The 22,908-nt window shown below is 47.3% G+C and overlaps 1 protein-coding gene across 4 annotated transcripts; it reads right to left on the reverse strand.

Moving 5' to 3' along the window:
- Window positions 1-65: 65 nt before the first annotated feature.
- On the reverse strand, window positions 66-22,498 carry LOC118512156 (E3 ubiquitin-protein ligase AMFR-like). Of its 4 annotated transcripts, none has more exons than XM_036056196.1 (11): window positions 22,234-22,498; window positions 20,800-21,382; window positions 15,076-15,802; window positions 11,916-12,008; window positions 10,631-10,714; window positions 10,431-10,511; window positions 6,900-7,055; window positions 2,958-3,048; window positions 2,532-2,877; window positions 1,667-2,467; window positions 66-1,580 (listed from the first exon to the last, which is right to left on the reverse strand). In XM_036056196.1, the coding sequence occupies exons 3-11, from the start codon at window positions 15,616-15,618 to the stop codon at window positions 1,301-1,303; spliced, it is 2,475 nt and encodes an 824-aa protein (XP_035912089.1). In that variant the 5' UTR covers window positions 15,619-15,802; window positions 20,800-21,382; window positions 22,234-22,498; the 3' UTR covers window positions 66-1,300. The 4 variants fall into 4 exon arrangements, with proteins under 4 accessions (XP_035912089.1, XP_035912093.1, XP_035912090.1 ...); XM_036056200.1 differs by lacking the exon at window positions 22,234-22,498 and adding an exon at window positions 22,064-22,203; XM_036056197.1 differs by lacking the exon at window positions 22,234-22,498 and adding an exon at window positions 21,920-22,198.
- Between the last annotated feature and the right edge of the window lie 410 nt (window positions 22,499-22,908).

A 22,908-nucleotide genomic window follows, 5' to 3' on the forward strand; every position in this document is an offset into this window, starting at 1 on the left:
AATTGTCATCAAACGGTGGGGTGCGCGCGCGGGCACAACATGCACCACACATCCTTAAAACGAAATAACAACGAACGTTACTTTATTGTTTGCTTTTGCTTATTATTTTGCATTTTTTGTTTGGTTTTTCATCATGTTTCTTGTCGCTAAGTGTTGACTTTACTTGCAAATATTGACTACTGCATTGCGGCCCAAACAATCCGAAATGATCGCACTGGACAGCGTAGCGAAATTCTTTTTCATCCTCCCTCTTTCGATCTGTTTCACACACTACGACAGCAACACAGCGCACCCACGCACAGTCAATCGAGCCGCACAATCTCTGTCACAAAAATCCTTGTCCAGCTGAGTTTGCGTTGAGCAAAAGGGGAAAGCCGCCGGCTGTCGTCTGTCGCTTCCACCCCCCACTAGTATGATTTGTTTGTCACTTGTTTTCTAAATCGATTGATTGATTTGTTTGTTTTGTTTGTTCCTAGAAAATAAATATCATCACAACTGTGTTTTTTAGGTTCACACGATTCCTACCCTTCTGTTCGAGCAGCCGCGGAGCAAATTCTGCCGGAGGTAAAAGTCCATGGCGTGTGTGTTTTCGTTACACCTTCTTCTTTTTTTCTTTATCAGCTGCATCAAATCAACCTTCGCACTAATTTCTGCTTTTTTGGCGAATTGCAACTAAGCTCAACCTTGATGAGCTTCTTGCTGCTCGCTGTTTTAGTAGTTTGGCTAAATATCAACTCCTTGCCTCCTCGCTCCGGTTTTTTTGTCAATAATCGAAATGAAATTGAATTACTACATTAACTCAAAATGACACGTGTGATCTGCATTGTCGATCAAGTTCTCTTTCCACCACGAATTTTGTCGCGTGTGACGAAAAACAGATCCAGTGACGACTGACGTCATCGCGAGCTAACGAACTAAATTACTCATGATAGATTTAAGCTAAAAGATATGATGCGCGAGAAAATCGTCTAATTACGGTATAAAATTAATAATTGATACATACTTAACACTTCACAGCACCGGCGCCGCCACAAGGAACAGTTCTTCTCATTCTTCTTTTCTTACGGGTGTAAGGCTTCATGGGAGGAGAATGCGCAGAGTGGCCTCACCCCGGGGGTGACACACAAGCTACACAATCGCTCACCCACCTACTCGCGCACAGTGCACCCTTCACGAGATACTTGTGTTTTGGTCACAATTTTACATTTTGTTTTCTCTCTCTCTCTCTTTCTCTTCCTGTATCATTTCTTCCGAAAGATCATGTTGGCTGGATGGATTTAAGCTTATGGGGGTTTCGGGTTTAAAAACTGCTATCCGAATGTTGCTCCTGCTGCTGCATCTGCTGATCCGGTTGCTGTTCCGTAGAAAGCCGCTGCTGCAGGTAGCTAGATGATAGGGACGGGGTGCTTAGCGTTGGCAGATTGCTTACTCCGCTGCCACTAGGGCTATCGATGACGCTGGGCCCGGCCGTTTCCATACAGCTTTTGTTTCGATGCCTAACACTGCTAGAGGAAGACGAACATCCGCTGGTGGACGAGGACGCCTGATGGTTGAGCTCGGATTTATTCTTCTCCAAGTATCTACGCCAACAAAAAAAAAAAAAAAACATCATTTAGATCCATTTGTTACTGCAAATAATAAAAGTAAATGCACGAAAAGGCCTAACCTTCTTCGAGCAACAGCCAATAGCTGCTCTTTACGACGCTGCAAGATCTTTTCCCGCTCCTCGGGACTCTTGGAGAAACGATCGCCGAGCGGGACGGCCGTTGGCGAGGTAGACTCCTCGATAGTGTCATCGCGCAGGAGCGTATCGTAGCTGCCGAAAATGTTGGTGCCCCGTTCCACCTCATAGCCAGGTGGCGTGGACAGTGAGGATAAGGAGGATCCGGAAGATGAGTTGGGCAGGGACAGCTCATCATCACCATTATCCTCATCCAGCGCGCTGCTCATCGTCAAGGACCCGGCGCTACCACTGCCCACCCCCACCGTGTCCTCATCCTCATCCTCGGGAGTGTTTGCCGGGACCTGCAGCCGTCCCTCGAGGATGTTATCGATCGTTACTTCGATCGAGCGAGAAATTTGTAGATCTCCGATCAGCACGGACAGCGGATAGCGTGGAAACATTTCCTGCACGTGCCGTGCCATGTTGCGCACCTGCGAGGTATGATTCCCAACGGCGGCCGCCGCGATTGGGAGCGTTTCCGACGGACGGAGCATATTGTTGATGTGGGTCACCTCGACGGAGAAGTTTGGCAGCCAGGACACGTACCGCGACCCATTGAAGTGGAAGAAATGGTTATTGGCCGTACGGCCACCACCTCCACCAACCGCTCCGTCCTGATCGTCGATGTGAATGTCATCCGGAATAAGCGGACTGCCCCGGGGACCTCCGTTTTGATGCACGCTTAGCCCCAGCCGGCAGGTTGGACAAGACGTATCCTGTTCCAGCCAGGATTGTAGACAGGAGCTAAGAAAAGGAGAACGTTAATCATTCCGATCGTCCCTTAAATGGAGGGCATTGAATATAATACTTGTGGAATAGATGCGCGCACGGTAGCTTCCGGGCCGTCTCCATCTTCTCCCAACAGATGGCACAGTTGTCCGAATTTTGCTTCAAATCATCTCCCGTTGCCAGCGGGTAGCTCTTCTCCATGTGGTTCAGCACCCACAGATAGTTGCGATGCTTCTTGATCTTGCGCTGGATCTCATTTAGCAGGTAGCGCACCTGCATCAGTATCACCAAACTTGCCATCGAGAGGAAGATATTGCTCCATAGCATCATGTGGAAATAATGGACCAGCTCCACCAGCAGGGCAGCCACCTCGAACGACAGCTCAATGTAGTAGGCTACTGGACCGCGTTTATCCCAGGAGATGGCTGGAAAGGAAGGAAAGGGGAGCCAGTAAGTTACACGTGAGCTTAAAAAGGGGTTAAAGTGCGCAGCGTAAAGATCTTACATTCATTCGCGATTCCACCCTGACGCATATCGTGCAAGAACATTCCGTACCGAATCAGTACGTGTAGTGTGCGTATACCCAGCAAGATGCACTGCAAAAAAATAAATAGAGAAATAGGTAAACTAGGATAATGTATGTTTAAAAGGAACTTCCTTAGCACTATAACCTCCTGAGGTCTTGGCCTACCATTTTTGGCTTTCTGTGACTTAATTTTACCCGTAGTAAAGTAGTCAGCCCTACGTAGTCCTGCCTTGTGAAGACCGGCGCCGTTATCGCCTCGGCCACCGGACCGCCCCGGATTTAAAGGGAACAGGTTCAGAAAAAATGCTTAAAGATGTCCATTTAATATACAAAACGCCTTTGGAGGATCTCTATAAATGATATAGAGGACTGCATTTACAAGCCTTTTAAATCTTAAATCCTGACAACAAGATCCTGTTCCGAAATATTTTCTCTGCAGCAGTCTCCCAGAAATGCTGCGAACTTCAATTCTCCATGCATATACTGTTCATCAACTTCAAGACAGCCTACCAATACTATAGATGGTAGGCTAAAAACTGGATTGAGAATCTATAAAACGAAGGCACAGTCCCTGCTTGTCGGAGATTCTCCTTCCTGTAGGAAAGTAGAGATTATCAATTGATAGAGACAGCCTCGACGGGTGAAAAGAAAGGAGTTACTTTGGACCTCAACAACTTAAGCAGTCGATAATGGAGTCGCATTGCTCTGAGGAATCATATATAATGTAGTCAGTGTATGATCACTGAGACCTCCATAAGTCCTAAATGCATTCGGCTCTTGGACCATGCAAGGTAAAAGACGTTATTTGCCATTGTATAGCGGCGGTTGATAAGGACTATCTTCGGGAGACCGTGAGAGTATGCCACGTAGAAAAGGTACTTCCGGAAGACAAATTGGTGATCAGACCACACCACCATTAGCAACCTGCTCATCTATCTGCTCTGTATAGATTTCAAAGCCATTTCTTTGGGTTTACCTGCCAGACCCTAATAAGTTAAAATTCTTGTCCCCCTCCAACGACTTTATCGCGCGCATGTGCCACCCTAGCAAACGTAAAAGCAAAGCAAAATGGACCTTTTGACATTGAAACACAACCCCTATCGAAGCGTAAACAAACTAATCACCATCGTTGCCCACATTCGCGTACTTTTATGGCACATTTAGGCGATTGTGTGGCGCAGTCTACGCGTGACACCCACCACGCGAATTCGTCATGAGGTGTCCAAAAGTCCGATACGCAATTGTGCTACACACCGGGGCCGTACGTTTATTGTCACCCGATCCATCGATGTACTGTAACTGCTCCGCTCCCTTTTCACGTCACTCTCCCCCTTTCATCCCTCTTCTGTCTACTCAGGGATGGAGTGGCGTGCAGCTCATGCAAGCTCATTGTTTTTCTTGCCCTTTAGGCCCCCTGCCTATGAGAAACGCTTAGGACGTGGGTTGTTGGGATATTGTTAAATATTTTGAAAACTTTTTCAACAACAAAAAAACACGCACCCCAAAACGTGCGCTGACCGGACAAGACCCAGGCCCCACCGATTCTGTCCGATGTCGCGTGAGAGGAATTTTCGTTTGCTGCCGCCCAACCACGGACGGCTCATTCGCCGGTAAAAGGGGTGCGCATCCGATGACGGAACGACACGTGAGTGCAAAAAAGCGTGGAACCAGCCGATCGATCCGATCGTCGGAAGGGCAGTGCTACAAGTAAAAAGGCACCCTCCCCCGGTGGGAGGTAACTCACATTGCAATAACCACCGCGTGAGTAATTCACGGTACAACAGGGCAGGGTGAAAAAACAAAACAAAACACATTACCAGCTAATTCCATGCCCGGTTAATAGCTTCACCGATCGTTTGCGCCGAAAATGGTGCTTTAGAACTGATCGTAAAATAAAACTCAACCGACCGGAACCGATCGACGTGGCAGTTTTAGAAAGTACACTAAATGTTTGACTGTTGCAGTTGAGATGTTGACATAAAAATTGCAGATATAATAAATTTAAGGCAAGAATTAGCAGAGAGAGGACTCAAGAGGACCCACAGAAATACGATCAATCGTGCCATCTCCGACGTCCTTAAACCGATTGACTCATCCACACACGCTTTCAACCTAATCCATATGCATTCGGCTGTAAGTACAGCCTTCCCTCTTTAAGCACGCAACGCACAACCCACCCTCAGTGGGTGATTTCGTTTTCGTTTTGCAAAGGAAAACGGCTTACAGCACGCGTACGCCGCAAGGTAATAAACGCGGGCGCACGTCGCCACCGCAGTCAGTCATGGCGAGACCGAGAACTATATACCATTCTCATTCTTCTCTAACCTTTAGGCCATGTTCTAATTGCATACTGGAGCAAACCACCGGTGCAATGGCGATGGCATGATATCCATCATACACCGACACTCTAACACGCACCGGGCTGACGTTGCGAAGGCAGACAGCCGGAGAACTTGAGCTATTTTTAGACGATCGCGCACTCCAATGGCAAGCGGTGGTGCCCCTTGTTTTAGACGAGTCGTTTAGGAAACCGTGATTCATGCGACATCCGCCGGTGCAAACCGATAAACAAAGTGACCACGCGCAATCGGAATAAATTGAACGATTCGATTCGTGTGGATAATCGAATGTAATGCGCCGTCTTGGAACCGTCGTACCCTTTGGCCCCCGGCCCATCAATGTCCCGGTGTTGGACAATGAGGTGTCCGCGTTGTAAAATATTATGCCTAACGAATTCATTTTCACTCTCCATTCTGCTTTGACCCTCCATCCAGCACTGATGATGGTCGCGGGTCGAGGAACTATTACTTTGGCTCATGGTGCTTGAGGAGTTGCTGGGCTTGCCTCACCACCAATTGCTTTTCGTTCGATAGACAGTGTCACATTGTAAAAGACCTTCAATTAGCGCACCATGCACCATGGTGACACCAGCACACACCATTCGTGTTCAAGGCCACACGTTCCAGCTTATTGGTATGTATGTCCGTCTCCTTTCCTGCCATCGCTTTTCACGGCGCACTTCAGTACTTAAGCCCCAAACTTAGTAGGGCTAGCTCTTCAAAGTTTCGTTAGAGCCAGCAAAATGAAACGAAAAGCAAACGTTTCATGCATAATTTTTGCACAAATTTTGCGCGAATATTGCATTGTCCATGATGCCCGCAGTGAATCAGCTCTTATTAATGGTGAGAAGAGGTATAGGGAGCATCCTCAGCTCATCCTTACAATAGGCACTGCTTCAAGTGCATAAAAATAGAGATGGAGGACGTTACGCGAAAGATTATGAATAAATCTCCCAAAGTGAGACCTCCAACTTGCGACACATTCCCATCCAATTCTAATCTAATCACTAATCTACGAAACCGACTTGGCGCTTGAAGCTCGTCGCTTCAACGCATCGGCAAGGGTTGATCGCGATCGAAAGCTACCGACACGAGACGCTCGCCTTGCAATGGGGTCATGACAAACGCCGACCGTGGAGCTTTGTGGTGACAAGGTGTGAATGCATAATATCTACATCCTATTTAACCCCTGCGAGCGTGCGTGCGTGTGTCTGGCTGGGGCTTCGTATCTCGTCTGTCTCGGGCAGGCATCTTGTCTCGTCTGAAGGTTCGCCTTTTCTTCTCCGTTCTGTGCCATAAAACTTCCGCATGCAAACACACAAATCATCCGTGACAAGTAGCGCTCCCTAGAGTGGTCCATTGTTCGCTGAGCAAAGCTCCAGTAACCCAGTAACCCATCTGTACTGTCCGGCTTGACCCCCAGACCGACCAGCCTTCAGCATCTTCATCTTGTAACAATCGCCGGGAGGGCGAGAGAGAGAGAGAGAGAGAGAGAGAGAGAGAGAGAGACGCACGTCTCGAGTGCGAAAGGGTTTACCTTCTGGTTCAAGGTTCTGGGTACTGTAATTACATCTCAACTCACCTCAGCCGCCATGAACGCGAACGTGTTGAAGCCGCCAAAGAATACGCCGACACCGATCGAGATCATCACCATCAGTCCGGACAGGGTGAGGATAGCGACGAGCAGCGAGATCAGCCGGAAGTGGGACCATCCTGGGGTAGTTGGCGAAAAGGATAGCTAGGAAAGATAAGAAAAGAGAGCTAATTAATATCATGAACATTCTGACCATTAAAGGGCAACGATCTTCCAGCACCGAGGATTGTGCCAGCTAGTTCGTCCACCGTGCGCAGCGCACTGGTACTGGTACGAAAACACGGGAAAAGGTTCAATGGTCGCCTTCATGTTCAAGTGCAACGTACAAGGCTAACAGCACCAGATATTCCAGGCGAACTTCAAGAAGCTCAAAACTGGTTGCGCAGCGTAGCCAAGAAATTCTAGCCACGGCGGAAACGAAAGGCCAACCAACCGAATGGAACGATCTTTAGCTGGTAGAATACGTGGTTTTCCTCACGCACACGCGTTCTGGGTGACTGGACAACAGTTGCTACTCAGCGACTCCATCGCCAGTGTCTAGAACGAATGCCACTACTGCTAGCAAGTACCCAACCATACCTTCTTGAGCGAGAACAGCATTGCACAAAAAAGGCTAGCAGCAGCGATTTCCCATCCGATAGCTGTGTAATAGGAGCTTGAAAGCCAGAGCTAGTTTATTGCATTGCGAAACCGGTACAGAGTGGCTACAGCGACGTCATGCGCGCCTCGTCCAAGACGCGGTTCGATAAGTAAAACTGTAATGAATGCTCCGGTTAGTGATTGAGAATTAAATATCATCAGCCTATTTTAACCTTCCCCAAGCGTCCACCTGAACCTTCGCATATCTGATGCGCTTCAGATGTTAACAGTTCCCTTTCATTTTCTCCTTAAGTGCCTTCCGCGAAGTGTACGCCACGCACACTACCAGCAATCTCTAAACATCTTCCAACGCTAGACATCGGTGACAGTGATCAATTGATCGGAACGCTCTCCTGCGCGCGATGCAAAATTAGCTGCATCATAAACGGCCGGCTCATTATTAATCGAGCCCACCGGTGCGGTGCAACTACTTGACGTCGTTAGGGTGCGCTTTAGAACGCGCCTAACCTTGCACCAAGGCTAATGATGGCGACGGAGGAGGCGCATGGCGGAGAAGGGACTAAACGATGAAGATACACATCAGCGTGCGACCGTACCGGACAGGTATTAGTATACTAATCGATAAGCCACTCATGCAACGGTCTGTAAGGCCTCCCCTTACAGTCAATGTATGTAGTACAGGGTATGAGCGTTGGAAAGCCGCCACTGTCATGACCCCACCTACCCATCGCCACCACTCTACCACCAGCGTCAACAATGTCCAATTCGATATTGAGCTTGTTATGTCACACACAGAGCGGAGAACCTTTCCTATCAACATTGATCGATTCCGTAGCCGAAGGTTCTTTGGGCTTTCCATTCGAAGTTCTTGGTGAGCAAGTCATCTAACGCTGATGACAAGATATGGCGGACAATAACGAGAGGTTCTACCTTGTTGCTGGTATCACAACATCGCTTTGGCTCATTCGTTCCAAGGTTCGTTGTCCTTCGGTACACGTCGTCTGTGAGTGAATTTATATTTAGAATGCTGGTGTCTGCTGGGGATGATGGAAGTTCCCGCTACGGCCATCAACCTAGACCATACCGTAATCGATACCAGTTCCGCCAAAAAAGGCCTACAGGAAAACTGCTGCACCACGCACCTCGTGAAGGTTCTGGAACTGACCGAAAAAGGTATCACTACAGCGCACACACACAGGGCAGCAAACAACACCCCGTCAATCAAATAAATGAGATAGGTTCATCAAATTCAATTAGACAAAAATAACTCCATTTCCCACACGCCGCCAAAGGGGACAGTGTGGTTGTGGCCATTCTTGCATCAGAATAACTTGTACGTGCGTCACTCGGTTCTGCTAGTCCCCGGGGACGTTAAGCCATTTGTCACGGGGTATTTTTGTACCAAAGTTCCTCCCAGGTGCGTAATCAACACCCGGCTAATTAGCTAACTGCCTGTAATTCCGGACAAACTGCAACGATTAGCTTTACATGTTTGTTCGGCATTTCCATCTCATTTCTCAGCCATCGCAGGGCACGCACCTTCATGGACCAAAGTGCGTCGAATGCACTGAGGGCATTGTGTCAGCATTGTGTCAAGTGCAGGCATGCAAGATTCGTGCACTGATTGTATGCTAATGGTGCAAGACACCAACCCACCCAGTTTCTCACGATTCGGACGTCATCAGCCGCAAATGTCGATGGGGAGTGTATGGCATGTGTGGTTCAAGTTCTAATGACCATATATCGCGCATTGTTGCTCGAATGCTGCTGTTGGCATTTGTCAACTCCGCTGAGGTTGATGCAATATGTTTCCGTCTCTTGTCATGTTTTTCTATTGCAAAAAGAAAGCCACTCACTTTACGACCCGTAACCTCATCGACCCAGAAAGGACATCATCATTATTGTTGCCTCACTTTACTGTGGAGTGCGAGATGAAAGTGAAAGTATCCTTCCGCCTTCAGATGGTGGTAAGGATGTAAAAAAAACGATCATTATCAGTGTGAATTATACATAAAAACAAGACCTCTGAACGGACTTTACGACACGCAAGCACTTATTTCCTTCAGGAGCCAAAAAAAAAAACACCATCATCGTCTCCACGGCTGTCCCCAATCAACGTGACCGCGCGATGTTGGCGAGAAAACAGATTACTTAACACTAATAATACGCTCTCTTCCCCCCGTAGCGCGAAAGTGCGCTGCGATCCTTCCAGAAATGCAGACACGACAAGCACGGCGAGCGGACAAGTTCGAGTACTCGATCAACTTTGCGCACTTTCTTCGGACGATGCGTAGTGTGGTGGTGGTCCTGCTGCGTACGGCACTCTGCTTGATCGGTGCAGTGAGTTGTTATTTAACGTGCGCAATTGAAGTACCTCCGAAGGTTTTACCTTATTACGGGACCCAGCCGGTGGGACTTTCTAATCGTTAGCCTTCTCGCAACGAATCTCTAAAAATTAGTCATTTCTAAGCAAAAACAGTCTCTACTCAAGAAACTTTCGCCCAAACAGTCAATTAACGGAGTTTTTTGCTCCAAACAAGCAAACCTAATCCTAATCATCATCATCATCATCCAGACGGTTCAGGAAGTGAGATGGTTCGATCTCATCGTACAGAAAATAAATAACCCTGCCATGGACGTTTATCGTCGTAAACAAATAGCCAATTTTTCATCCACAGGCTTGACGCGACCCTATTTTTGTTACCAAGCCGAGTGCGACATTCTTATCCCTTATAAGTAAATATTTAGGAAGTGATTCTTATCGACCGTCCACCCATCACAACAACCGTTGGGTGGGCAACTTTGAGCGGTCTTGTCGCGCGGTGATTAATGGCCATTGGCACAAACGCGACGCGTCATTCGATATTGTTGTCCCGCATTAACCTCGCCCGGAATGCTGCTGAGTGAGCGGGTACTTACATACTCAAACCGATCTTTACTGAGCTGTGACAGCAGGTGTAGGAATCCGAGTGCCGAGAACCACGACACCCACAGTATGACCTGGAGGTAGAATAGAAAAGAGAGTCTACATTAGCGAGCGCATAGCATTACGACAGCGAAGGGCCACTTGGGAGTTCATATGTCAGGGACTTAAGGGTCGCTGTGATCACGGTACTTACCTCGTACAAATACTGCACATTAACAACGCCAAAGACGAAGATGAACTTGTAGAAGATAAAGTTCCAAAACTTGTCCTTCATGTGCTGCAATGAGGCAAACAGACGGAAAACAAACACAAATATTAATCAGAAAAGAAGATAATGAATCCACACACGGTGAGAATTTTCTAGAGACTGTGCGACCGTTACCCCAACGCCGGCTTTGTCAATGAAAACGAGGCTGTTAAAGACAAAAACAAACTTTCCCGCTCCTTCCGACAGGCAAAAAAAAAAGAACCGATCCGCAAACTCTTCCTCGATCGGACGAACGAGACATGAAAGAAAACGAACGAGCCCCATCATCCACAGAGCGCCAGTACCGTTCGATATTCAAACAAAGTTTTTGCACATTAAGATGCCGAGCCAATGTGTAGTTAACTTCCACGAAAAAGAGCAAAACACAGCTTGTAACCTTTGGAAATATTTTCTTCTTCACATTCTCAAATCTTACTCTTGCACCACAAACGGCACGGGTGGCGCAATCGTTGCCATACTCTCAAAGCTCTGAAGATCGTCCATATCATCGCGCTAAAGCAACCGGTTTAGCCATTACAATTTTGATCTGATTAACAGCTGGAAATCCTAATTTCCGCCCGATCCCACCTCTAATCTGATGAGCATATTGAAGCTTGAATTTAAATCTTTTACAGCAGTTGGACTATGATGTGGGGACACTTCCTCACGACTCCAAACCAACAAAGCCCTCGACATCGTTAAGCGAAAGCGATCACTTTCCAAGTTACAGAACAGAGCTTGCTGTGGCCGACTCCATCATCAGCAAGGTCATCTCCAAAGAATGTTCACCTTTGCGTCTAAGAATTTGAGAAGAGAAAAAAGGGCTGTTAGAGCCATGCGTCCGATAATTGTAAACTGAACCGCGCGAAACCGATCACATTATCCTTCGATCAGGCGGTGGTCGGTAGGTTCTCTCTCGCTCTCTGTCGTGCTTGCAGAAAAAACAACGGTTAATATAGGCTAATGGTAGGTCTTGTGCACCGTATCCGCTCACCGAACATCGGGCAGGGACAACTGCCCACACCGTTGATAGCACCAGAACCTACCCCTGACATGTGTGTGTGGCGATCGAACTCCGGAGTTGGTCCGAAGCCTTAGCGCGGTCTCTGCACTCCTAATCATAATTCGCATAATTATGCTCCTCCGTTACCGAACCGTTCGAAGGTCGCGTCGTGTGTAGGCTAGCATCCTGCCACTGCTGCCACCCAGCCCCAACCTGTGTCTTTCTTACCTGCTGTTCGGATATCCGCAGCTCGCCGAAGACGAATTTCTGTATCGATTTGCCGAGCAGTATCAGGCAGCAGTACGCGGTATTGATTAACGTCTGCAGAGATCCGATCCGGTTCCGAACCCACCGTTCCATCGATGAAGCGTGAAAAAGAAACCCGGCAAGAAAGAGAGAGAGAATATTAGAACAATTATCTATCAAGAAAAATGTGATCAGCGCGATAGTGTAAGCTAGACAGAAACCGTTGACACAGCAGAACCACCCTTGGACCGGTAAGAGCTTACTACGTTGGGGACAAAGTCAAAGTCACCGTTTACAGCCTCCAGTCACCGGTCGGTCGACGATGTGAAACAGGAAAGTGAAAGCCGTTGCGAAAGTTTCAAATTTAGTTCCTTGCCCCGAAAGCAAAAAAATGGGTGAAGCGCTTATATAGGTTTGCTAATTTGCTGACGCCTTTTTGGTTGATCCGCTTTCCACAATTTTTCTCCCGCCTTTCACCAGGAAGCGACCCACTAGGGGGATGATCGTATAGAAGAAGCCATTCCCCGGTCGACCCGTTCCATCATCATATCGCCAGACCAGTTCCGAGGAGGCAGGCAGGTAGAATAAACAGGGGGGGGATTGGTTCCGCGACTTGAGAGTGCCTTACCGAAAGCGGATCATCACGTAACACCCTCGGGAGGAATCGAATCCAGTCCTGACGTGGCTTGAACGTATGTATATTGGATGCATAATTTTGTCCGTTGCGTAAGTCGCATCGGATGCGGCTATCGATCGACCGGGCGATGAACTTTAGATCACGTGCACAAGATAGCGCATGTGAGGAATCACCTTACTACCAGGGCTTTACGGATCTACCCCGATAGCTCTGCAGGCTGTCGTGAAGAAACCATAGAAATAGATCTCTAACGGATTCTTTGAAGCGGAAATAGAAACATTTATGCGAGACGATGTACTGGAGCATAGCGACTCTTTTGCAACGAAAGCTATACAGACATTCTATGAAGGCTCAAATAATTGCGTCCATCAGGCGTGAAGCACCTTTAATACTTCTTCATTGCAATGAATAATTCATTCATTTCGCTTCTTTGCACACCCATGAAAACAAACATGGAAGATAATGACTATCTCTTACTATCCAAATAATAAGAGCTCTTTACAACGCTATCCAGAGCGTGCGTTAAGCTTCCAGAACCGACACCACTTTGGCTGTGCTAAATCGCAAACAAGGCCAATGGTACTAGACGCCACGCAACAATGCGAACAACGAACGAACCCAAAACTCGATACGCTCTAATGCACACCTCACCTAATGACAGGAATGGCAGAGCATCGTGCCGCGAGCCGCCTTCACTGTTGCCTCCTAAACAATAACTCACATTCAGACACGCTCGCAGCTCCAAATTCCTGTGGTTCTCCCTAACACACTTTTGCCACGATCGTTTCCAGTGGGTAGCGCAGATCTCTGTGTCAAGGCCTGAGGCTGTTGGTGTGTTGAGTTGAGGCGATGAAATCTGACCACAACATTAGAACAGCGGATTGGTGATGTTGGAGAGTGCCGTTTGTTCGTCGTCCGGCACGCGAAGGTATAGCTGCGGTTTGGGAAACAATCATAAAACAATACTCAAACGGGTAGGTTGTACCGGTCAGCCTTATCGGACCATTAATCTGGACGGCAATGATACATCAGGCAGAGCTCAACTCTGCTTAGATGTGATCGTCAAAAAAACGAATGTCCCGGAAAAGATTCTTACAGCATATGGATTATTCTATTCCTTATTCTCGTCTAAGTTGATCCTAATTATGCCCTCGAGCTACAGAACCCCAACAAGACCATTTCAATTAATTGGAAAACAAATGAAGCTCCCATTAAGCACTCCCGGTGGCAGAGGCGACAGCGGCCACCTCACGCAGGGTCTCCACGCGGCAGGGCCGGGGTTCAAATGCCATCCAGACCGCCTCCCCGTAAGTAGAGCTGACTACTTTACTACGGGTAAAATTAGCCAGAAATGACAGGCCGAGACCTCTTGAGGTTGTAGTACCAAGGTAGAAGAAGAAGTCCAGCACAACATGAACTGACAGCTGCTACTGTCTCACTGTGTTAATGCTTCGTGCCGAACATGATTCTGGGTGTGTTTGGTGGCCAAATCGGGTTAAAAAAAGCAACAGATACCATGCATAAAACGTGGCCGCAGCAAAATTCGCGTCTCCTCCAAATATCTAAAATGTCACACAAAGTCTTTCTCTCTCTTTCTCTCTCTTTCTTAGCGGCTAACAGGTTGAGATTACTGTGTGAGACCTTGAGATCATCTGCACGGCTGCAGCTGTTTGTTTGGAGACGCCCACCAAGAAGATGATGTACACGTTGAACTTGACAGTGAAATGATAATTTACCCTCTCGGCCGGGTAGAGCACACACGGATAACGAGCGCTCGTTGCGCGAGGCATACTTCCCGACCTCGTGTACCTTGTGGCTTGTGTAGCGTGACAGGAAGTTCTGTCGATGATCCAATTAGACGATGCCTAAGTACTCGTCGTCCGTCCGTCCGCCGGCACATGGCCACGGTTAAGCTAAGTGTTGCCAATTGAGGCCCCTTCACTGACAACGAACTCCGGCCAGTCGGCTCCTTTTCCTAGTACTTTGTACTAGCGAGAGAGCTACCCGTTCGACGAGCTGTACAATGAACTGAACCTCATCACCACCGACCAACCGTCCGGCAAAACTCCTTCAGCTCGGTTTACTCACACAACGGGGAACAAAAATCTATATTCAGGCTTCGAAAATGTACGGCCCGGTGTGTACCGGAGAGCCCGCGAGCATCAAGGTCACCAAAACTACTTCACTTTTTGCTAGCGCTGCTGTTAAAGTCCCCTTCGCAAGCAAACAAACACATACACACAGCGATAGGCCAAAAAACAAACTCGTTTGTCCATGGATTGCGGAAATCGGATTCCGTTCGGGCGGTTCTGAGTCCCTCTCGCTCACTCGCTCTCTCTCTCTCTCTCTCCCTCTCTCTCTCTGTCCCGATCTTCTTCTTGTATGTCAAAGTTAAACAACGCCGAGGACCGGTGTGTCATCACAGAACCAAGTCATTCTTGCAGTCTTGCTGCTGTGTCAACGGATCACTCTACAAATAAGCAACCGAGCCTCGTTTTTACTCACCCAAATGCAGAATGGTTCCGTCGCCATAAACGACACCGTATCCTTCAGGTAGGCACCGAGCGTTCGCGTATCGTTGCCACCCGCCACCAACCACCGCTCGTCGTCCCCGTCCACGTGTGTGTCACCTTCCTCCGTTCCGTCGGATCCACCACCGCGCAACATTTGCCGCAGATCGGACAGATCGGCGGCGGCCAATATTTTCTCCTCCAGCGTGTCGATTTCCTTCACCGACAGCAAGGATGCACCGGCACCCCCGCCACCAACCTCCAGCTTACCACCGGCACCCTCCACCGCACTGTCTATCACACCGGCCGGGCCTCCGGCAGTGGCCGGGGTGGGTGTGTTGGTGGTTGTGGTCGTGGCCGTTGCCGTGGTGGGCGTCCCCGTCGGGGTCGTGCTCGTCATGTTCGTGTGCTGCCTCCAGTTAGGATCGCTGGTCATGATCAGTGCATAGTAGAGGCAGGCCGACATCAGCAGCACTGTGACGCTGGTGTAGACGCGCACCGAGGGTAACGGCACGGATCCGTTCAATGCAACTGGCATTTTGATAGGGTGGATTTTGTTCTGAGATCTGAGATAACGATTCTAGTGTCCTTTAGGGTCTACTTCTTCCGCTCTTCGCTTGCATAAAATGGCTATTCCTAAGCCCTGCTTTCTTCAGTCCATTTAAGCACGATCTGCTTCACCTGCCAAGGTCTATCGGTGATCTAGGTCATGTGTTTGAGTGCTGGAAAAAAAAGAAGAGAGAAAGAAGAGTCATTAGTAAAACTATTTCATTTGCAAAAGGGGAAAGCAATCAGCAGAAGGAGTAGACACTCGAATTGATGAGTTTGACAGGCAGCCCGTGGTGCCCGTGGGATAGGAGTGGACATTGATTTATTGGACAGACAGCACCCAGACAGTATCAACTGCTCCGATACCGGGCCGCAGGATGAAGCGTTTGGATGCGATTGACAATCGCATTGATAAATCGTCTCATCCGAGAACAAGGTCGCGTCCGGTGCCACAAGGACGCACAAGACTTTCGGATGGCATTTCGACACCATCAACCGGTTTGGAATTTGCAGCACCACAAAAACGATACGCTTTGGTGTGCTTTTCAATAATGTTTCTAATAATTTATCAAAATGCCATGCCACACTTTTTCCGGACGCACCAACAGTCATTAGGACAAGAATTTTTGTCCCATTTTTGTCTCTATTGCTTGTGTGTCAAAAACTGACAGTGGTGTGATTTATGAAAATTGATTTTAAGAGAAGCGAACTTTCTCACGGCATAATATCATGAGTGGGTTCAGTCAAACTGTCGTCCTGATTTCGTGAAGCGCGATTTTTGGGGACAATAAAATTAATCCGATCCGGTTGAAGGTCACAGCGTACGAACGAACTGTGAAAGTAGCAGATTGAGATTGAAGTAATATACTTAGGGACAAAATTTATAACCTCAACCTTCTTTTTCTTGGCCTTGAGCTTAAGAGCATTGACAAACAACCCTCTCCCCCATCAGGGTTCTTGAGACCAGCCAAGTGTATTCCTGTAGCTGGAGTGCCATAAGTCCCCTGTGTTGCTGGGAGAACCGATCTTAATGAGATTTGAACTCCGTTGCTACCGTGTGAAAAACCGCCGCCACAATCATCAGACCATTGAGCTGCCTGACAAAGCCACACACTATTCATCCAATATTGAGGACAATATCTAACCTCGACCTTCTCATCCAGCCCGCACTAAAGTATGGAGTTGGAAAGTGGAGCTGATTGATGGACTGTCTGACGGGATCTTATCGTTTCCACCCGTTCAATGATCTGTTTTCTACTGACACTCTATTTGTATTTTGATTAGTTTATTCCTTTTTTAAGCAGTCCGAGCCATTTGTCCGATTTGGTTACTTTGGGCAGAGTTAAAAGCCACAGCCTGTCAAATTTGGCCCGGTTTGTCTCGGGCGCTAATGCGACACTAAACTGGGTGCTTTAGAGAATCTATTTTTAAACTCTATCTCATGAAAAGATTATGATTTTTTTTAATGTCTTGCCTAATTAATACGCTCATAGAGTACCACATTTCGACATCACCAACAGCCCATGCACACGGTATCATTAGAGGAGATAAGACCACAAGGCAATACGAACATATGCGCACATTGGTAATCAAATACGCGCACAATCCTAGCGTAAATACCGGAAGATTAGAAGCATTTGATACGTAATTCTAGACAAAAACAAAACACAAAACCCCAACCGGCGGGCAGATTCCCCTCGCGATTCGGTGGTTCCATCGATTACAAAGTAAATATTTTCTAACAACACACGCACGCACGCACGCACGCGGGGGCGATGACGATCTATGTTGTTGGACCATTCGCAGCAGATATGTATGTGGTTCCTGTTTACAGAATCATCCATCGCACGAGTGGCGAGTAGTGGGAGGCAGCTAGCTGCCGCGGCAAAATCGACCACAAGGTGATGGTTTAAGTTTACCCGTTCGGAGGCCCATTAGCTCGGGCAGTCGTGTCGGTATTGATTCTATAAACAAATCCGCCGGGCTTGCCAACAGCCTTCCGCAATTGATCGTTTAAATCAATTCCATGATGTGATAATTACGTCGCCATTGCACTGCACTCGTGACCCACGTTGCACAAAAATGTGACACGCGGAGAAAATTGTGGATGAAACTCAACTGTACAGATAAATAAAACAATTTAAAACCACTTTTACAACAGGAAGGCAACAGATTGTGTGTGTGTGTGTCTGTCTCCCATCATCTAACCCAATCTAAGAACTGTGGCTTTCCCCTTTTTTCCTCCCAGCGAGATCGTGCGATCGTGCAGAGGTGAATGAAATTTGACCGAAAACAACCGTTTCGGCCGCGTTTCTAGCTGCGCGCTAACTAAATTTAGCACATCTGTCCTGAGCTGCCGTTGCTGCTGCTCAGTGATGGTACGCGCGCAAAATTGCGCATAATTTTCCGCTTACCCGGCGACCACTGGGGAGAAAGCAAACAAAGGACCGGCATGGCAGCAGCCTAGATCGGAAGACACCTGTGGACGGTAGAATCGCTTTCGTACGTTGGCCCGATGCGCAACAACAAAACAACAATGTTTCAAGGTGAATATTTAATTTAAAACGATATATATATTCCAAAGTAAAGTATCATGAATGAAGGATGAAGATTGTCTTCTTTTTTGACTCTAAGCTCGCAACAGGCCTTGACCTACCATTACTGGCTTAGGCAGTTCAGGCAGTTCTGCGTACGGGATAAGAATTTCTGATCTAATTCTGATACACTCCCTTACAAACCACAGCCTGGAGGCTGAAATTGATGTCAGCTATGGGAAACTAAAAAATTAAAATTTTCTTTCCCATATAGCACCCAAGTTCTTCACATCAGGATCTTTCAGTTGGCAAACCACTTCTCCTCCATATGATCATAAATTTCCATAATTGCTAATAGCTCTTTTTCCCAACAATCCCGCAATCTAATGCTTCCCCTCCTCCGATTCGTTTACTAAATTAATTTGAAGGTCAGGTTCAGTGGCCCCAAAACATCGAATCGGTTGTGGCACACATTGGCACTAAGGCAGGCTCTACACACACAAAAAGACGGTGACATAATTGCTGACTGCACCGGTCACAGGCATCGCAATTCGTAATCCGTGTTGTGTTTTGTTAAAGTTCGCCATTTTACGCATGCTCGCTGAAGAAGAAATAAGTCCAAACAATTCAAGTCCATAGCATAGGACACACCAGTTTTTCTTTCTTCGGTTCACTGGATGCACATAAAACAATCGTCTGAGGTGCAATAGAGACCATTTGGTGAAGCTCGGATGCGCAAACGTGACACACAATGTGGTGAATGAATAAAGTGTTGCAATGCCCATTTGTATGCGCAATTTACTTTATGGCAAAATTACGGAAAATGAGATATACTTCAGCAATTGCAAGCCTTCCAACTGCGATAGACAGAAGGAGGAAAGCAACGTGATCAAGGCGCCTCGTGGGATGATCACGTAACTCCCAGGGCCCTTGTGACTTTCTTCCGGGAACCAGCGAAGACAGAAAAGGGCAGATAATTGCGTGGCCCTTCGTAATCCAACAGAACCGGCGGTACACGACAACCGGTTTGAGCGTTGAACAGGAGCGTTGTCTTGCCGCCATTTTTCCACCAAACGAAACTTTATTCCGTAGAACAAAGCAATCGAGAGGTCGCTCAATCGCCTGCAAGACGCGAGGACATCCGCATCATGGCCCTTAAATACGACCTATCCACCACGGAGATAAGATAAATTCAACCAGGTCAATTAGAAACTGCTCTTCGTGCTCTTCATCTTCACCGCTACAGTGTACAGAGTAACCCCACACAGCTTGTAAACAACGCTTCTTATCATCCAACCCCCACACACACCACAATCAAACAGGCCTGATAAGACCGCCGATCGTTTGTTGCGCATAAACAAAGCGGTCGTGGGCAAGATTTTCAGCGGCCAGCGTTTCTTAAGGGACCAGGGCGCGATAAGAAATGTGCTGAGTTGTGTGTGTGTGTGTGTGTGTGTGTGTGTGTCTGTGTGTGTGTATTCACCCTACGCCGATGGGCTTCTGCCAAGGTGACACAAGGCTAGGGAGCTTCACACGGAAACGTTTTTCCACCTGCTGATAGTGAAAGGAATTGCAGTGGAGCCGTGGGGAAACGATAAGTGACGAACGTGCTAAAATGTGAAACAGTCACCCGGTCAGTGTCGGTGTAAGTGGACACTACGTCCACAAATATTTGTGACATACTTCCGTGTACGAGAGCAAACAATTGGAAACCCAAATTATGGGGCTTTTGTTATCTAAAGTAAACAGTCTGGTGTGGTGTTTTCATGCTAATATTTGATACAAACAACTTGTTGCCCAATGAAATTAGCCAATGGCGGAGATCTACAATCGGCAGTAGTCCTTTGGGTAATCCTGGACAAAAGATTCTTCATATATTTCCATTTTAAAAACAATATTTGCCAAAGAAAGTAATTTGATCTTAAAAGCCTGGAAGATTCGTAAACAGGTTCAGTCACCATATGTGAATGATGGAAAATCTTCACCAGGCCCTAGACTGTTAGAAAGATCAGCGGCTTATCGGAATGGGTTCCAGAATAATTGGACTAGATCCACTGATGGAGGATTGCTCAAAAAACAGTCTCTGAGTGCCTGCATCTTAGCTCATTAAACGATGCTTCTAACTGATGATGTACCCAATCATCAATCAAATCCTGAGTGAAAGAATATTCAGTACCGGGCAGCTAGTCAATACCATTCTTAGCTACCAGACAATTAATCCTTTACCATTCCCTTGAGCTTGAACAAAAGGGCTCCACGATTTGCAACTCCTTCGCCTGGGGAGCTGACAATAAAAACAAGTCTTGAAAGGCATTTTCTAGAATATTTTGCTCATAGGTCAACTGGAGACTTTACTCAATTGTTTACTCCACAGAACAGACCCCCAGATTGGACCTCACAGGACAGGACTCATTGGACTCTCAAAGAGTTGTCAACCCTAATCCGACTGATCAATGTCACAGTACTACCGCGTACATCTGCAACAATATAAGGCAAGACCAAAGTAAATTTAAAAGCCCTTTACAACCACCTATTATTATCCATCATCTTGACCTTATTCAACTACGAGGCCCACTCAACACCGATGACCGATAAGAAGTTGCTCGCTTCATCGCAACCAGCTGGTGCCTACCTACCTTGTACCAGCAACCCACTCGTCCGTTGCTTGATGAGACGGGACAGCTGCAAAACCGAACGATTCCCGGTGTTCCGGCTTCCGTTGTATCCGCTTTGACGACGGAATAACCTACTTTTGTGTCAAACACACACACACTCACAATTTACCACACTTTCTCACCGGCGCCTACTTTGATGCCGTAATGCGAGGTATAAAAACACCAAACAACAACAGCAAAAATACGCAATTTTCCCGTTTAGACAGTTAGCTCTGCACCTGCTGCTGCTTCGATCCGTTTCCTATTTTATGATGAAAACCCGGCACACTTTGATGATGGATTTCCATTCAACCCGTTTGTGTTTTGCGGGACACACTTTTTGTGAACACCTTCTCGTCTTACACTCAATTGCGGAGGATTCTCGGGGCAACTTTCACTGCACTGCGCACCGGAGCAGTTGTTGTTCGCGTTGTTGATGACACAATGATGCACCCATTTTCATCTGGCCCGTCGTGTAAGTCGACGAGGACCAACCAACACTAATGCACCCAAACAAACAGACACACGCACACACTAGCGTACAGGTTTTCGCGTAGATGTGAGACTGCAATCGAAAATGATATTGAGAAGTGAACGAAGAATCGATTAAGAAACAAAAAAGAAAACACTTTCTTCCCGTATCCTCTCTCCCTGACACCAACACCTTCCTCCCTCCCCCCGGCTACCCAGCTAAAACCTCCACCCGGCCTATTCTACCCCCTTTCGAGTGACACTTTTATCGACATCGATCTCTTTTGCATTGAAAGAGATTTTGTTGCACACCAACCACCCACACACACACACACCCACACACAATTGACCCATTCAATTCATTCATGCCTTTCTTCTGCTTCTTCTGCTTGATAGCCCATTCTTTTACACACCGCGGGATTTTTTTTTTAAACAAACACACACAATCGATATCGGAATCACACGTACACACCCGCGCGCGCACACATACAGCCACCTGCCTCCTGCAGATGGAGCGAGAAAAAATGCGAACGGTCAAAAAAGGACAGTGAAAAGGCGATTCGTCCTCGAACAGAAATAGAACCTAATAGAAGACATTATTATGCTAGCGCGAATATACTACCACACACACTTCTGGCTTTTACGTCAGCTTCATCGGCGATGGGACGATGAAGACATTTGCACCGATGGGAAGTAACCGAAATCGAACTGGCTATGCCTCTCTATTGATTGCCTACTAGATTCAACTAAAACTGCACTACAAAACAACAATCACCAGCACAGCGAAAATGGTTGCAATTCTGCAGTATCCTATGCATCCACGAATGGCAACGTCGACTCGCTAGATGGTCGACGACAGGCAACAAATAAAGATCATCTGACTCCTCCGCACACACAGCGACACGGTTTGCCCTGCACGCGCGCATATGCACACACTCTACTCACTTCCGACCGATTCGTACGGCAAAAGCTGTGTAAATAGGTGCGCTTGCACCGCTCACTGCTGCACACAGCACACTTCGTCGACCGTTCGTCGCCTGGGACCAATGCAAACGCACTGCAATGCTGCCGGCGGGTGTACCACGGACACCGAGCTAAAGTTTAATCGCGCGTCGCGAACTGCTGCTCCGCGGAAACAATCACAACAATGCGCGAACCGAGCGAGCGAAAAGGTAACGGTATCAGAAGTGTTGTTCACGTGCGCGAGGCTCGACCAGAGTGGTGCAGGCTGACAGCGCACCAGTCGGTTGACAGTTGACGGAACTACACTCAGCCGAGGAAAAATGGAATTGCTCTGTTTTCATACTGCTAAAAAGGGATCTTTGTTTATTTTAGACTAAATGTATATTTATTTAATGATTCTATATAGGAAAAATATATTTGAATAGAGTGTGCACTCTGTTTCACCATAATTTGTTCACAGATTGTAATTGCATAGACCACGGCCTAAGTTCATGCTCATTTTGACAGTTCTGCAACGCACATTTTGGTTTACAACGCAAGATTCCCCACTTGAGATGCTTTGCGGCGCAGTTGTTCGATAAGTTTCTATGCATGTACCATTTTTGTAAGTAAAATAATACAGTTAACATCGAAATGTTGGCAATAAAATACAAAAAT

This window comes from Anopheles stephensi, chromosome 3 (assembly GCF_013141755.1).
Source record: "Anopheles stephensi strain Indian chromosome 3, UCI_ANSTEP_V1.0, whole genome shotgun sequence".
NCBI classification, from domain to species: domain Eukaryota; kingdom Metazoa; phylum Arthropoda; class Insecta; order Diptera; family Culicidae; genus Anopheles; species Anopheles stephensi.